The sequence below is a fragment of the Poecilia formosa genome, unplaced genomic scaffold (genome assembly GCF_000485575.1).
Source record: "Poecilia formosa unplaced genomic scaffold, Poecilia_formosa-5.1.2 Scaffold3, whole genome shotgun sequence".
NCBI classification, from domain to species: Eukaryota; Metazoa; Chordata; class Actinopteri; order Cyprinodontiformes; family Poeciliidae; genus Poecilia; species Poecilia formosa.
Window position 1 is genome coordinate 915,168 of NW_006799942.1, and position 15,500 is coordinate 930,667.

The window sequence follows — 15,500 nt, forward strand, 5'->3', positions numbered from 1 at the left end:
TGCTTTATGGGAGATGTAGTTTGTAGTCAGTTCGTGCTCAGAACCTATTTTAAGTCAATTGTCGGCCTATAAAATGCTGGGGCGGGCCACAAAAAATGACATGGCGGGGCACATGTGGCCCGCGGGCCTTGAGTTTGACACATGTGATCTAAAATGTCATTGCTGTTTTTAACTTGTTTTTGTCATGTAAATAAAATTATGAGCAGTTGCCAATGCCAGTCCAATTTGACAAAAAGCCTTCAGGTTTCTGCTGAGAGCAGAAGAGAAAGAGGGATTAAATTCTTCCATGTCACATTGAGTCAACACATGCACCCAAATTAACTAAATGGTGATTTTATCAGAAGACATTTGAGGTTTTTGAGTTACTTAGTCAGAGTCCTGCAATAAATCAGACAGAAAACAGGGGTCACCGGATGATGATGTTGGAAAACAGATGTACTCAAATAGCACATGTGGAAAAACCTTTGGCAAGCAGAGTGGGAAAACGTTTCTGTTTCAAGATGTCGGATGCTCCTGGTCTGTTACCACAGGAGACTAAATGCTAAAATTCAGCAAAAAGCTGCTTCGGCATATTCGCTTAGGGTTGTATGCTCTTTGTGCAACCACAGTATTGCAGTTTTATAACATTGTTTACATTTTTGAACCTAACCAATTTGTTGTTTTTGATTGGTATTTGTAGGATATATGTCATAATAAAGAGAAGTTTTTAAATATTATATATTTTTTTTCTTTTTAATTTTGCATAACAGAAATTTGGTATTTTTACAAGGGTGTGTATTGGGTGTAGGCAGAAAAGCTGTTGTAAGAGCACTTATACTGTTTGTTTAATTTCATCTCTGTGAATTAATTATTTACTCCTACAAAATATTGATGTGTACAGTTTGGTGTTTAATTTGCTATTTTATAATTCTTCTTTTGAAATGTAATGCTGTCTTAAAAACATCTATTTTTACTGAATTGTTGTTAAAGCTCTCTGTACTGTAAACTAGTCTTTTAAGCTGGTCACTGGCAAAATTATGCTAGCTTCCACATCTAGCATGTTTCATGTAAATTTGTTGAAGTGCAAAATGTTGCAGTATTTCTGCCTTGTAACTGAAATGGGGTCTTCTTGGTTATAAATAGACCTCATGAAGTTCTGTTCTCACAGAAAACGCCTGAGAAGGCAAAAAAAAAAAAAAACTGCTATAAAAGACAAAATGTCCAAGAGGGGAAATAAATGTATTTTTCTCTACTTACAACTTTTGTTTTATTAATAACTTATTAATAACTTCTTCTTACCAATCTGGGACTGATAAATGTCCCAGATGATAAATGTTCTAAGGAATGACTGGTTAATTCTCAAAAACACAAAAAGTGTTTTGTTTTTTGTGTTATGTCCATGTTTTACATTTCAGTCCATTCGTCTTTCAGGTCAGCTTGTGGTGTGCACTCTGTGTTCCTGTGTGATGCAGACCAAGAGGATCTGGCTTTTCTCTGCGCACCTCCTGCCACTGGTGGCCAGGCTGTGTCTGGTTCCTCTGGAGACCATCGTCTTCATCAATAGATTTTCAATGATCTTCACAGGCCTGGAGGTCATTTACTTCCTAGCTTCTAATTTACTGGTACCATATAATCTGGCCAAGACTGCCTACAGGGAACTCGCTCAGGTAATAAATTACTAATGTGGCCTTATGTTGGAATATTCCCATGTTTTCCCCATGAAGCTTTAGGTTCTGGATTGTGTCTTCTTTCCCAAGATGAATAATACTCCTAATTACTGTCTTCTCTCCTCCTGGTTTTCTGTTCTTCTGTGTCCCAGGTGGTAGAGGTGTACGGGTTGCTAGCTTTAGGGATGTCCCTGTGGAACCAGCTGGTTCTTCCAGTTCTCTTTATGTGTTTCTGGCTCGTGCTGTTCGCTCTTCAGATCTACACCTACTTCAGCACCAGAGACCAGCCTACCTCAAGGGAGAGGCTTCTCTTTCTCTTTCTTACAAGGTAAGAACACAGTACCTTTTGTCAAACTGTTTAGGCCTTCCTGTGTGTAACTCATCGTTTAAACTCTGTTTGCTCCTATGTATGAGGAATGATCAAATTTGGCTGTAGTTTGGCACCTATAAGGTGTTGGATCAGTAATATTCTTGTGGGTTCATCCGAAGCTTGTTGGTCATAGAAGTGAGCGATTTTTTTATTTTTATTTTTTTAATTGATATTCATTGTTGCTCACATACAGCAAACAGTGGAGAAAATAGTAAAAATACAAATTCCAACATTATGGACAATAATGTTAATAATGTTTTGTAAACATTATTAATTGGGATTTACAGTAAAAAGAATAAATAAAAAATTCTGAAGAAATTTCTGATAATATATGATAACAATAGGGTAAATGCCTACTCTTAGTTGGTCATACTTGTTTTATATGGCTGTATATCTTTGCCTCATCTAATTTCATTTTAACCACATCACTTGTACTGAAAATGGATAACTTTGAGCCTTTAGTCAGTTACTATTTCCACACTGAAAGTGTTGTCACAGTGACCTGGCTGTGCCCAGTATGGTATATTTACTGCTTGAAACAGTATATTTAATTCTTTTATTCATTCAAATTTACTTAGTCATTGGCAGCATTGTCTTTATTGCAAAATAACTGTTCTAGGTCAGGAAAATGATAGAAAAAAAGTGTACAACGCAAACAATAATGCTCAAGCTGAAAATGATCCAAATCCAGTTATCTGCCACTTTCCTGTCGCATCTCTATTTCCTAAACATTATGTGACATAAATACTGTTTATAGACACCATGTGATTTACTGCTACATAATTTACAGTTTCTCTAAACTCTCCCTTTTTGTCCTTTTCTCTTCTCCATCCACGTGTTTAGTATTGCAGAATGTTGTAGTACGCCGTACTCTCTGCTGGGTCTGGTTTTCACCGTCTCATTCATCGCGCTGGGAGTTCTCACGCTCTGCAAGTTCTACTTGCAGGGCTACAGAGCCTTCGTCAATGACAACGCCATGCACAGGTGAGTGTGTTTGCTTGTTTGTTTGTATATCAAAATAGTTCTCAAATTTCAACTTTGTCTGTCTCCCACATGTGCAGAGGGATGACTGAAGGCATAACGCTGCTTATCCTGGCTGTGCAAACCGGCTTGATAGAGCTGCAGGTCATCCACCGAGCCTTCCTCCTCTCCATCATCCTCTTCATTGTTGTTGCTTCCATTCTGCAGTCCATGCTGGAGATCGCTGACCCCATCGTTTTGGCTCTGGGAGCCTCCAGAGACAAGTAGGTCAAACTCCTAATGCAATTTTTTTTTTCTTTTTTTTTAAATGTAGAAGCCATTTAGTTGTATTCCATTTATGAGTTCTAATTGTGTTTTTTCTGTTTATAGGAGTTTGTGGAAACACTTCCGCGCAGTATCTCTTTGCCTCTTCTTGCTCATCTTTCCAGCTTACATGTCATATATGATCTGTCAGTTCTTCCACATGGACTTCTGGCTCCTCATCATCATCTCCTCATCAATCCTTACCTCACTTCAGGTACATCATAAGCACACGGATATTAAAAAGACTTCTTTTATTAAACCAATAAGTTCTCATAGCTGCATTTAGAAAGTAATATTCTAATATTACCCTATATCCAAACATGGAATATCAAAAACTACATTTTCAACTGTTTATCATTGTTTACATGTCTTTGTAATGGAGCTTTTATTTGTATTTTTTTGTAGTTCTTAAATGTAAATAAATAGTAATACATTTACCTGAGGGAACTTTAAAAACCTTGTTCTGATCCTGTTAGTTGATTCTCTCTAAAGCAGTTCTTCTTTCGCCGCCAGGTTCTTGGTACGCTGCTGATCTACGTTCTCTTCATGGTGGAGGAGTTTCGTAAAGCTCCAGTGGAAAACATGGATGAGGTCATTTACTGTGTCAATGGGACCTATAGATTGCTGGAGTTTCTGGTAAATGTTTCCTCTAAACTTATCGATTATAACATTTTTTACTAAGCAAACATGACACAATGTTAGAGAAATTGTGTGGAATGAGTTCAGATCAGACAGTTTTCTCTTGATTGGCTCTGATCAGTTATGAGATGTATTTTGGTGCATAATTGTGAATGATCTTATTTCTTCATTTTCTGTTTGATTAATAACTATCAGTAAACATGTATTACATTTTTTTCAATTTTAATCCTTAGTAAAAAAATGATAAACACTCAAAATTAGTGGAGTTTTTTTTCTTGCTCTCATTAAGTTCTGTGTCGCCAGGTCGCAGTGTGTGTGGTGTGCTATGGCATATCAGAGACTGTGTTTGGCGAGTGGAGTGTGATGGGCAGCACCATTATTCTGGTCCACTCCTACTATAATGTTTGGCTCCGAGCCCAGCTGGGCTGGCAGAGCTTCCTGCTCAGGAGAGACGCTGTAAACAAGATCAAAAGCCTCCCAACTGCAACCGATGCGCAGCTGGAGCAGTACAACGACATCTGTGCTATCTGCTTCCAGGTACGCAGAGGCTTCACTGTGTATAAAGAGACTGCTTTTTGTTTTTATCCTTTGTATGATTAAACTTATCACTCATTGATTTGACGTATTTAGTAAGATATTTAGAGTGTGTATTCTTATGCTTTTAACTAGGGGAGCAACAACTGCAGGTTTCTGGCTTATCGCTAATTACGATAAAAGCCTGACCTGCCGATTCTGATTTTGGCCAATATTGATTTCTTTTTTTTTTCTTCCCCTTTTTTATGTCTGAATTGAGAAAAAGAGGACAGTGGTCGATTTCTAGACCTTTGCAGAGGTAGAAAAGATCTGTGGATAAAATTGTCTTCACATGTGGGTATCGGCCAATCAGCAATCTCTCAAAATTAAGAAAAATCAGGACTGATTTATCAGCTGGCCGATTTATCGGTACAGCTCTACTTCTAACATAGAAAATTAGTTTTATTACATTTATAAGCTATGGCTTTTTCTTTTCATAGTTCATGCTTTTAAAAAAATCCAACATGTTTTTCCTGATTTTAGATTAACCTGATTGACAGGAAGTTACTTATGTTGGGTCTATTTGCTACCACACTTGAGTCCTTTTTCTTTCATCATATTTCTTCCAAGATGCACTTTATGTAAAGGTTTTTAGGTTTTTGCTTGATTGTCTTTATGTCTATTCTTATCCAGTAAAAGCCTACATGAGCAGGAGCGAATGTAAATCTTAATTCTTTGCTCCTTCCAGGACATGAGCAGTGCTGTGATCACTCCATGCAGCCATTTCTTCCACGCTGGCTGTCTGAAGAAGTGGCTGTACGTCCAGGAGACTTGTCCTCTTTGTCATGCGCAGCTTAAGAGCCAATCAGCTGCCAGCGGAGTCCCCAACCACGACGTCGCCGCAGTCGATCCGATCCCTGCTGGACAGGACGGAGTCGCTGCTGGCGATGAGGAGAAAGAGGATTCTCCTTCTGATGATGTGAAAGATGAGAGAGGTGATGGGACCTCCTCTGCCTCCTGCATGCACTCTGCTCCTCTGCACCTTGTCAGGCCATCCTCTTCCTCACCTCTGACTGATTCCATGGAGAACCAGTTGGAAACAGATCATCCATCTACATCCTTCTGCTCTACCTCCGACACGCCTGACAGACCCGCTAATCTTCGATTTCGCTCCCACGCGGTTTCCGCCTCCTCCCCACAGATACTGACCCCTTTTGACCTCCAGGAGATCCACTGATTCAACATGGCCGCCCCGAACAGCCCAGCTGCCATTCTGAGGAAGTTCCTCCTCCTTCATGCTCATCCAGCACTCCATCGCCGCACACATGCAACATACATGCATGCCCTTAGCAGCAGCATCCCCACACTCCACTTCCTTTATTGTTCCCTGAAATCCAACTTCCTCATATCCAGGGTTCCTACAGTTTGAATGAATAAGATTTGAGTTTACCGTTTTTCACTTTACAGCAGTATCTATCTAAAAATGACAAGAAGGGTTTTGGAAAATATTATTTCCAGGCTTTAATCCTAACTAATAAAGCTGGCCCAAACAGAGAGTTTATTTCCCCATTGACACTATTTTACACATCAGCTATTTCTTCATCTACCACAAGTTGGAAATGTAAATATCTTGGAAATATGAGCATGTATGCAAATATAATCTAAATGTTACTGAGATAATAGGGCAGATACAGGGAGTTTATGGACCATAAGCTGATTAAGAAAACACCAGAGGAAATGTTCACTTCTATTCTATTTAGTTCCTAACTTCCATTATTTGGGTTGCAGTTTATTTAAAGCTGTTCCACTGTAAAAACATTTGATGTAACCTTAGACTGAAGTAGTTTACTAGTGCCATGAATGGGTGAAAATGTTATTTTGATATTTAGGGGAATTTTTCTCACAGCACTCTTAAAGCTGATGGTAAAAGAAAGTATTTAAAGTTGTTTTGGCAAAAGTGTTGTTAATGCATCCAGCCAGGAAGCCAAAAACAAAAACGCTGCTGTAGACTTGCCTATAATCAAATGTGTTACTATAGAACAACACTTCCTTTAAGTTGTGCTTTTGTTCTGCTACACATCACACAATATTTTCATTCAAGTATATTTTTTAAATATGTAGATATATATTGATGTCCCTCACTAATTTATACATTAAAATAGGACAAAAATCTAATTTAAAAAAGAATGAACTTCTGAACTACAAACTGCCTAGGAACCCTGCATATCTGATTCTGAGAGGAAGATGAACTCAGTTTGTAAGCCTGTATTCATTATTCAGATCTTAAAATATAAATTTTAACAAAATTGTCATACTTTATCTTGAAACTGTTACCTTAATTTCTCCCCTTTAACTCATGCTGGAAGTATTTTTTTTTTTAACTTCAATTTTTCAAGAGTGTTGCAGTGATCCATCTCAGAAATGGTTTCAGCTTCTGCATCCTGTTTACAAAATGTGAAATCCATTAGTATAATCAGTTCTCTGTATTTAATTTCTTCATCAGCAAAATCGTACTGTTGGACTTCCTCACAGTCGTCATATTTTCTGGTTTCGTCCTCCCTGCCTTCCTCTCATCGCTGTACATGTTAGGTTTATCTAATGTCCTTTACGTGCCATGACATGTAGACGTGATCAGAGGCTGAGACAGCTACGAATGACAATGGATAACTTATGGTTACATTTTAAACTGTGACAGTCTTAACATTTCATAAACAAGTTTCTTTTTTCTTTTCTTTCTGTGACATTTTTTAACGTCTGAGAGACGGTGGCTGTGAGTATTGGTAAAAACAAAGAATTAACAGATACTGAATGTCGTTTCTTGTGGCCGTCACATGAGCCGAAGCCTGGTGCTAAGCAGAGGACGTCTGATGTGGTCTAGCCGTTTGTTTCCATGTGAACTAATCAGTGGTTTCACATGGGATGTCGAATTCATTTTGTACGTCAGAGCTTTTGCTACAACACCTCTTCAATATTTGAATCAAATTTGCATGGCTGGTCCCAGCAAAGAGCATCTCTGTTCCTCTTCGCCAAAGTTTTGCATCCCTGATAGTATTATTGTTATTATTATTATTATTAAGGTCAATTTTACATCATATTATTGGACAGTGCAATGCACCATGGAGATGGAGAAAAGTAGGAAGTTAATATTTTTGACATTTCAGAGCAATTACAGTGCCTTGCAAAAGTGTTCATACACCTTGATATTTTTCCCTCCACATTCTGTCATCTTCCAACCACTTTGATGTATTTCATTGGGATTTTATGCAATAGATTAACACCAACTAGAACACTTCAGAAGTATATCTAAGTCTTGTATCTATTCAGTGCCACCTCAGTTGGCGCTACGTGGCTCCACCTTCAGCTGCAGTTGCAGTTGCAGGTCTTTCTGGGAAATATCTCCAGCAGCTCTGCTCATCTACAGACTGACATTTCTGCCCCACTCTTGTTTGCAACAGTGATTTTCAGCTCCTTCTATAGAATACCAATTGGATTTATCTCTGGCTGAATGTTTAGGATCATTGTTATGCTGGAAGGTGAACCTTTTGCTCCAGACTTGTGCAGCAGTTTCCAGGTTTTCTGCTGGGTCATATTGTGTTTGCCTCCATCCATCATTTAATTAATTCTTACCATCTTTCCTGTTTCTGCTAATGAAATGTATCCTTATAGCTGCTAACACAGTGTGTTGCCATGGGGATGGTTTGCTTTGGGTGATATGAAGTTACATTTCCACGTTATGTTGCATTTTGCATCTAGGCCAAAAAATTAAATTTTGTTCTCATTTGACTGGAGCTACTCTTTCATTTCCTGTTAGCTTCATATGTAGGAGGAACTGTTTGGGGCAACAGAGTAAAGGGGTTACATACAACTGCACACTTTTCCATATGTAAAACATGGGAAAATTAATTTATGATTTTTCTTCCACTTCACAGCTTTCTGTTGGTTTGTTGCGCAAAATCCCAATAAAATCCCTCGAAGTTTCTGGTTGCAATGTGAACTGGAAAAATGAGCAAGCGTTTTTGGGGTGTGAATACTTAAACTGCAAGGCAGTGGGTCCACATAGCTGACATGGGGCCTCCTGTTTTTATTCACTTTAAAGCTCAGCTGATGAAGCATGTTTTACCTGACAGGCTAATGAGAGCTGAAACCTGCCCCCAGCAGGAACCAATCACCCTGCAGCTCAGTCACTCCATGAGAGGTAACTACCAGCAAACTAAACCATTTAAGTTCCTTATTTTGTCCACCAGCCCTTATTTGTGCTCAAACACTCTAGTTGGCTCTGGGGCTTGGAAGATAAATGTGTAATGAAGGGTGTTTGACTAAAATACTAAAAGTTTAGGGATTCTGATGCACGCTTATATGTAGAGCTTGCACGCTGCCACAGAACTTGTTTTTGTCTTCAGTGTTTCTAACCTTATTACTGACGTTTTTCAATTGTTTTTTTCTTTTTCTCCCCTTTTATGTTTTTGGTTGTATTTGCACTAATCTCATTTATACTAGCAATGCTCTAAAGCTGTCCTGTTGCTGTCAGCTACCAAAAGCCCTCTGTCGTTTGTGTACGAGGAAACAGCCCAGTCTGTGTGTGTAATGTATAGAAATGTTGTTCTGTTTGACGGTATCCGTATTGTTTATATGACCAGTGCTCGGTTTCCTCCTGGCTTCCTTGTTGCTTTGCTCAGAAGCTGTGAGGAAAGCAAACTTTTCTGGTGTGAGAAACCAGTCAGTGTTACTGCATCACCTGTGTGCATGACGCGTCCTCGGGCTGAAGTGATCGCTCCAGTGTCCTCTACTGGTAAGGAGTGGGATCAGCATGACGCTGACAAACAGGAGATCTGGTACTTAACCTTTGACAGTATTGCTTATAACCACAATTTCTTAAGGTCTTGTTACTCTGACTTTATTTTTTGACTGTACGAAGCATTGCTTACATGGGTGAAAATGAATACATGATAATTGTAGGATCAGACCTTTGCAATGCCGGATCTTTTTGTTTTGTTTTTTAAGGTTACGATGTTGACTGATGTATTGTGTGCATCTTTCTCTGAAAGGTGAACTTATGGACTGTCTTTGTTTCTTTACTCTTGATTTATAAATGAAGCCCTTTCAATGGCTACACAGATTTGTTATGCATTGCAAGGTTTTGGAGACTGTATCATGCAGAAGAATCACCTGCATGATACAATGTTTGAAGGTGAAAATTGTCATTGGCAGCTGTATTTGAATCTGCATTGCAGTATTAAATGCTAACTAGCACCAACGTTTGTCAGCTTTCGGTTCAGTGTATATTTGCACAATTCTTCCTTGTATACCAAACAGTGCTAAAAGTAGCAGTTTGTTGGTTGAAAATCAAATGAAAAATATTGTAAAATGAATATCTAGCTCCAGTTTTTGACTAAATTCTTCCTTCGGTGACTGTTAACTGTGGTTATTAAAATGTATATTCTCTTAAAAGCTGGTATTACAGTGCATTATTTGCAGCTCTGTTTCAGCTGCAGGATAAACTTCAGATTAAATGTGCCAATATTTCAACTTCAGCAGCTTTAATTTGTGTTGGTGTAAAAAAAAAAACTAATTTCTAAAAGTGGACTTTTCTGGCATTCTTGATTTCTTTTACACTATTTTAAGAGCATGTACCTGAAACACGATTTAAAGATGTTCCCTCATGTTGTGCCTGAATATCTTTAAGATTTTCAGAGTATCATTAATCAGAGAAACAATAGTGTTGCTTTCTAAAAGACAAGTTTATTGAAGCTAAGATTGTGTCTGAAATGGAAATAAAAGAATCATATGCAAATATGGAAATTGGATCTATAGCTGAAACAAGCATGCTGTTAAATTTAGTGAATGCATTTTTAACACAGCTGCTCAATGCTAATACCTCAAAGTGAAGAATGATGTTTTCTTGTTCTGACTGAGCCTTCCTTTGCATTTCTTTTTTATTTTATTTTTCTGGTTAGTTTCATGACCTACAGATATAGGACTTGGTCTGTAAAACCTGGCTCTTGTGTTGAATTAAAAATGTCCCACAGCTGGTTTTCAGACTGGATGCCTGGTGTTGCCTTGGTTATTTTACAGAAACTGAATGTCAAATAAAATAAACGATTCTCTGCAAAACATTCTGCTCTTTACTGGTTTGATTTACTGTATTAAATAGTTTAGTTTGCTTGTATTTGAAAATGTCTTTACTTTGACAATACTGAATCAAATTACCTCCTGAGCACGCAGTCATGTTCCCCAGAATTACCTATATATTTGGTTCAGGTGCGCTTAAGCAGAGACTGGAATGTGCCTTAAATTGTCAGCCCAAGAAAAAGAGGAATGCTCAGAAGCAGTCGAGGTGTAACTAAAGCAGCTGCAAAGATCTACAGCTCAGGTGGGAAAACCTGTTGACAGAAGCTTTGTGACATCCTAGGCAAGCAGTCAGAACAATGGTTTTGATCAAGGTATATTTATGTATGGCTTAAATCCAGTTGAGGGAAAATTTGAAACATGCTCAGATGTTCTCAATTCAGGCTGACTGAACTTGATCTGTTTTGTGGGTGAAAAATGCCTGTATTTTTCACCCATTCTCAGTGTATCTGAACACATTGAACACTTGATAAATATTTGTAAAGGAAAAGTCCAGACACTAGTCCTTTCACTACACAATTATGCACTTGTTTGTCTTGGGCTATCAAACAAAATGACTAAATGCATAAAAAAAAAAACTGACAAACATTTGATGCTGTTCAAAAAATGGTAAACAATTTTGCAAGGTATTGTCATTGACCATTTAAAATTTTATTGCAACTTGGTCAACAATCAGTGATTCAAAGCAAAATGGTTCCATTTGTACGGTATAATCATCAAAAATAAAAGTCACCTACTGGATCCAGAAAGCGCCGTTTTCTCTGAACAATTACATACCGGACTTGCTATTGCACTAACCAGACACACGGTGGTGCTGTTGCGTCACATTTATGCTGACAGAGCACAAACTCCCGGGACAAACTGAAGCGACGCAAACATGCCGAAGACCTGCTCAGTCAAAGCAGCAAGAATCAGTGATTTCTGATTTTCCTGAGCATATTTCGGCAGCGTTTATTTTTATCTGTGAATAACAGAGATGCATACTTGTGGTTATAATTAATAATAATTTGATTAAACATGTTTTGATTTTTTAATTTCAAGATTTCTCTCACAATACCTTGGAAGGTCTTCAAACACATTTTGTAAGCAATATATCATTATATAATATAAAAAAATAATATATATTTTAAATGCATTTTTTTTAAAAAGTTTGGGTAAAGAATGTGTTATTTATGTGCAAAATTTACAGAGTAATTCATGCCGTTTATTTAAGATCAAATTTATCTTAAATAAATCTTTCTGATTTGAGAGTCAGAATATTTTTCTCTTTTAGGAATTTATGTCAAAGCCATAATTATGCCCCACATATTTTATCTCCCTCCAATTGTATGGATTTCTGTGTGCCACTACCCTCTCTGTCACTTCATAAGCAGAACCAGAGCATAAAAGACTCCTTCTCCTCTTAATCAAGGTCAAGATCATTTTCCAGCAGCCTTTTGAGAATAAGAGCCTGGAAGAGTGCCAGTTCTCTCTCTGCCAATCATCCTCACACATGGATAAATAGCAGGGTTTTTTGACCTCCTGACCTTTAGCAGATCAATAAACTATTGGTTTTAACACACTTCACTGCATTATCTATTAATATTTGTATTTTGTTTTGACCCCCCACCCCTCCACCTCCTCCTAGAAGGGTGATAAATAGTTTCAAATAACAGATGGTGCCGGAGGGAGAGACAAAGCGGGGAAATCTGGTTGCAATTATCCTCAATTACGCTCATTGTTATTTTGAGCTAATTATTGTTATTGTCACTTTTGTTTGTGTGTCTTGCGGCGCTGGGCTGCAAAAAGGCAAGGCCTAAAACAATAGGGAGCAGGAATATGATGCTATGACAAAAAAATGCCTTTTTATAATGGAGCCTGTAACCGACTGATGTAAATAAAAGTCAGATCCAATTTAACAAACGTCTGCACTCACTGATGTCGTTCTAATGAAAGCGATTTAGATTGAAATTAGTCATTTTTTTATTTCGTTTTGTAATATGTAAGATAATTTATAATTTTTTTATGTAAAAATGTGAAAATAATGATCAACATCCTGTGAAGCAAGGTGGGAAAGTTAGAAAAAGATTCTCTGCTACATATACGTCATACAATACTGTGCAAAAGTCTTGAGTCGTCCTTTATTTTTTTATTTGCAAGAAGGCAGACTTCTCTCCCACGCCCACTGAAGCTCTACTAAGAAGAAATGCTAATATAAATAAGTTTATGACCAAATGACTAAACAGTGGAAATCCTGATCAAATTCTAAGATTGTTCAGGGGTTTACTGATCTCTCAGAAGTCTAATAAAACCAACTTTGCAGATTCAGTTTGAGCTGTGCTAAACTAAAGCTGGTCTGGGACGCAACGGAAAAAGAAAGGGATGAATTCAAAGTCTCAGAACCAACTATTGATCCATTACCGTTTACCACCAGAAGCTTTAACTGGAAAGAGGCCTAGTCAACCAATCAGAGGCAGACTTGGTGTAACGTGAGTGACATAAATATAGGCAGCTTTTTAGTTATTATTTCAGAAAGTCAGCTACAAAGAGGTAATTTTGGTCAGATCTAAATGTCTAAGTGACTTGAAGAAAAAAACTTACTAGGTGACAGATAAAATCTGTTGGACTTCCAAGTTCCACCTCAGAAAATGTTAAGAGCAAAGATACATCAGGACAGTCATTTAAAAACAGTCCTACTGCACCTCGACTTTTTCATTTATTTTTAAGGACTTTTGTTATAAAAAAAAAAAATAAGGACAAATAAAAATGTTCCTTTTTCTTGGCACTTATGTTTAGATATCCATTTAACTGTGAAATCCAGACATCCTAAAAAGTTGCAATATTCAAAGTTCAGAGTTGCAAAAATGACCAAGAAAGACTCTCAGGTGTGTCAAAGTTAGACGTTTGTCATCGACCCTCACCTCAGTAAGAACATGGCTACCATGTGGCAAAAGCTGTGGTGACCAAGTATTTACTTACAATTTATTAACGCTTTGGCTTGTATTTGATCAGGTCTGACAACACACCGCAGTGTTTCAGTGCATGAAATGTTGAGAAAGAAAACATTATTTATCGCTCGTTATCCTGCTAAGTAACCATAACAACTGCCAATTCCCATGAGTTTCCAACTTGCAGCTGGAATATTGTTAAATTAGGTGTGATGTCGTTTCCAGATCCAAGTTTCAACCTTAGAGGTTGACAAGTTATGAGTCGTCGGTAAGGACCATCTTTGTAGCTGTGAGTGCTTATTAACTCTAAGAGCTCAGATATATCAGTTAATTTGCTTCATATTTACATTGCAAATGCTCAATGCTAAAAAAAATATTCAGAGTATCAAAAAAGACATGAGAGCATAAAGGATAATGCATCTCTCAGGTCCTGTGTAAGGTTTTTGATAGATTTTCTTTCCTACTTAAAGACTTTCAGATATTGTCAAGTTGTAATAACAACTGAGAAGAGTTTGAGCTTCTCATTTTGTTAAGGTCGTTGCTTGCGAATATGCGGTTGCTTATATTTTATTGTAAGATCCAGTATTTATTAATGCAGAGATTCCAGGGGAATTGATATTTAATATCTGAATGGGAGATGCCCCCTCCTGAAGAGTCGCTGAGGTCTTTGCTTTGCTCCAGCAGACACAGCTCCCTTATGATGAGAAAATATTGTTGTGTGGGCAATTTTGGAGATTGTGGTGAGGGCAGGGGTTTCACTTCATAACCACTTTTTTTTTAAATCAGATTAAAGACCGAGTTTCTGGCCATTAGAGGAGGACAGGGGAGCTCCGTGTGGCTGCATGATGCAGACTTGACTCCACTCTCGTCTTTGTTTGGGGGCGTCTCCTCTCCTCCTGTTCCCCTCCTCTGGTATTCCCTTCCCTTTCTATTCCACTCCCACCTCTCTCTCTCTCTCTCTCTCTCTCTCTCTCTCCTGGGGCGGTAGAAGCGCCCCCCTTGTTTGGTTCTCAGAGAGAGGGGTCCTTTGGGAAGAGTCACAGAGCGATTTCCTCAGAGCTAGTGAGGAGTTGCGAGAGCGCAGGAGTAAGCCCTGATCCGGACATCACCCACGCCACGGCACGTCCCGCGGACCGCAGAGCTGCAGGCAGAGAGGAAAGAAGAGACTGAAAGATGAAGAAAGAAGTGTCAGACAATGATGACATCTGATCTCCTTTTCTTCCTCCCTGACAGCTCTAACTGTGGATCTCTGCGAACCAGGATTGACTTCTTTCGGGTCAATCCGGTCCCCGTCATTCTTTGAAGCGATTTAATACCTCTTTATAAATGTTGGGACAAGTTGGATCTCAGTATTCTTGAAAGATTTGCGCTCAGCTTTAGTTTCCAAATCCCTGCTCAGCACAGGAGACAGAGGGAATAAAGAGCAGCCGGGAGCGCACCCACGTTGTCCGAGTGACGGATCCACTGCAGAACAAGTGCGCAGCTGGGGTGGATAAGGAACGGGCTTTCGGAGGTTTTGTTCATGTTCGGGATCCAGGAGAGCATCCAGAGAAGCGGCAGCAGTCTGAAGGAAGAGCCGCTGGGAGGCATGAACGTCCGGAGCTGGATGCAGGGAGGCGGCGTGCTGGACGCCAACACGGCCGCTCAAAGGTGAGCTCTGCCCCGCTGAAGGAGGGTCCGAGGACAGGCTCCGGAGAGATGGAAACCACGCGTGTTTTCTCCGTGACGATAGTCTCCGGAGAGAGGCTGCTGGATTTAAAGACAGCGGAGACACTTTTGGGGATGAAGATCCTTATTCAGATTGACGTTGGGCTACAGCACAGGCTCACTTTTCTAAACCCTCAGCGGCAACACGTGCTGATGTTGATTTTTACGCACTTCTAGTTCATGTCCAGTGAACGTAAAATCATCATGGAGCCAGGATACATAACCAACATAATCATAAATATAAAAGTTTAGATATGACAAGACTGCTCTTTTAAGTATGTCTAAAAT

General features: G+C 38.8%; 2 protein-coding genes across 2 annotated transcripts in view; both read left to right on the forward strand.

The window, feature by feature from the left end:
- LOC103138988 (RING finger protein 145) overlaps window positions 1–10,565 on the forward strand; it is a 23,491-nt gene extending 12,926 nt beyond the window's left edge. The window contains exons 5-12 of the mRNA XM_007553415.2: window positions 1,411–1,646; window positions 1,799–1,974; window positions 2,860–3,000; window positions 3,078–3,260; window positions 3,367–3,514; window positions 3,814–3,936; window positions 4,243–4,476; window positions 5,201–10,565. Coding sequence (XP_007553477.1) covers window positions 1,411–1,646; window positions 1,799–1,974; window positions 2,860–3,000; window positions 3,078–3,260; window positions 3,367–3,514; window positions 3,814–3,936; window positions 4,243–4,476; window positions 5,201–5,689 — 1,730 coding nt within the window. The 3' untranslated portion in view covers window positions 5,690–10,565. The remainder of the gene's footprint in view (window positions 1–1,410; window positions 1,647–1,798; window positions 1,975–2,859; window positions 3,001–3,077; window positions 3,261–3,366; window positions 3,515–3,813; window positions 3,937–4,242; window positions 4,477–5,200) is intronic.
- Window positions 10,566–13,267: 2,702 nt separating this feature from the next.
- The window catches only part of LOC103141892 (EBF transcription factor 1), a 100,055-nt gene continuing 97,822 nt past the window's right edge, over window positions 13,268–15,500 (forward strand). Inside the window, exon 1 of the mRNA XM_016672847.1 lies at window positions 13,268–15,155. Coding sequence (XP_016528333.1) covers window positions 15,028–15,155 — 128 coding nt within the window. The 5' untranslated portion in view covers window positions 13,268–15,027. The remainder of the gene's footprint in view (window positions 15,156–15,500) is intronic.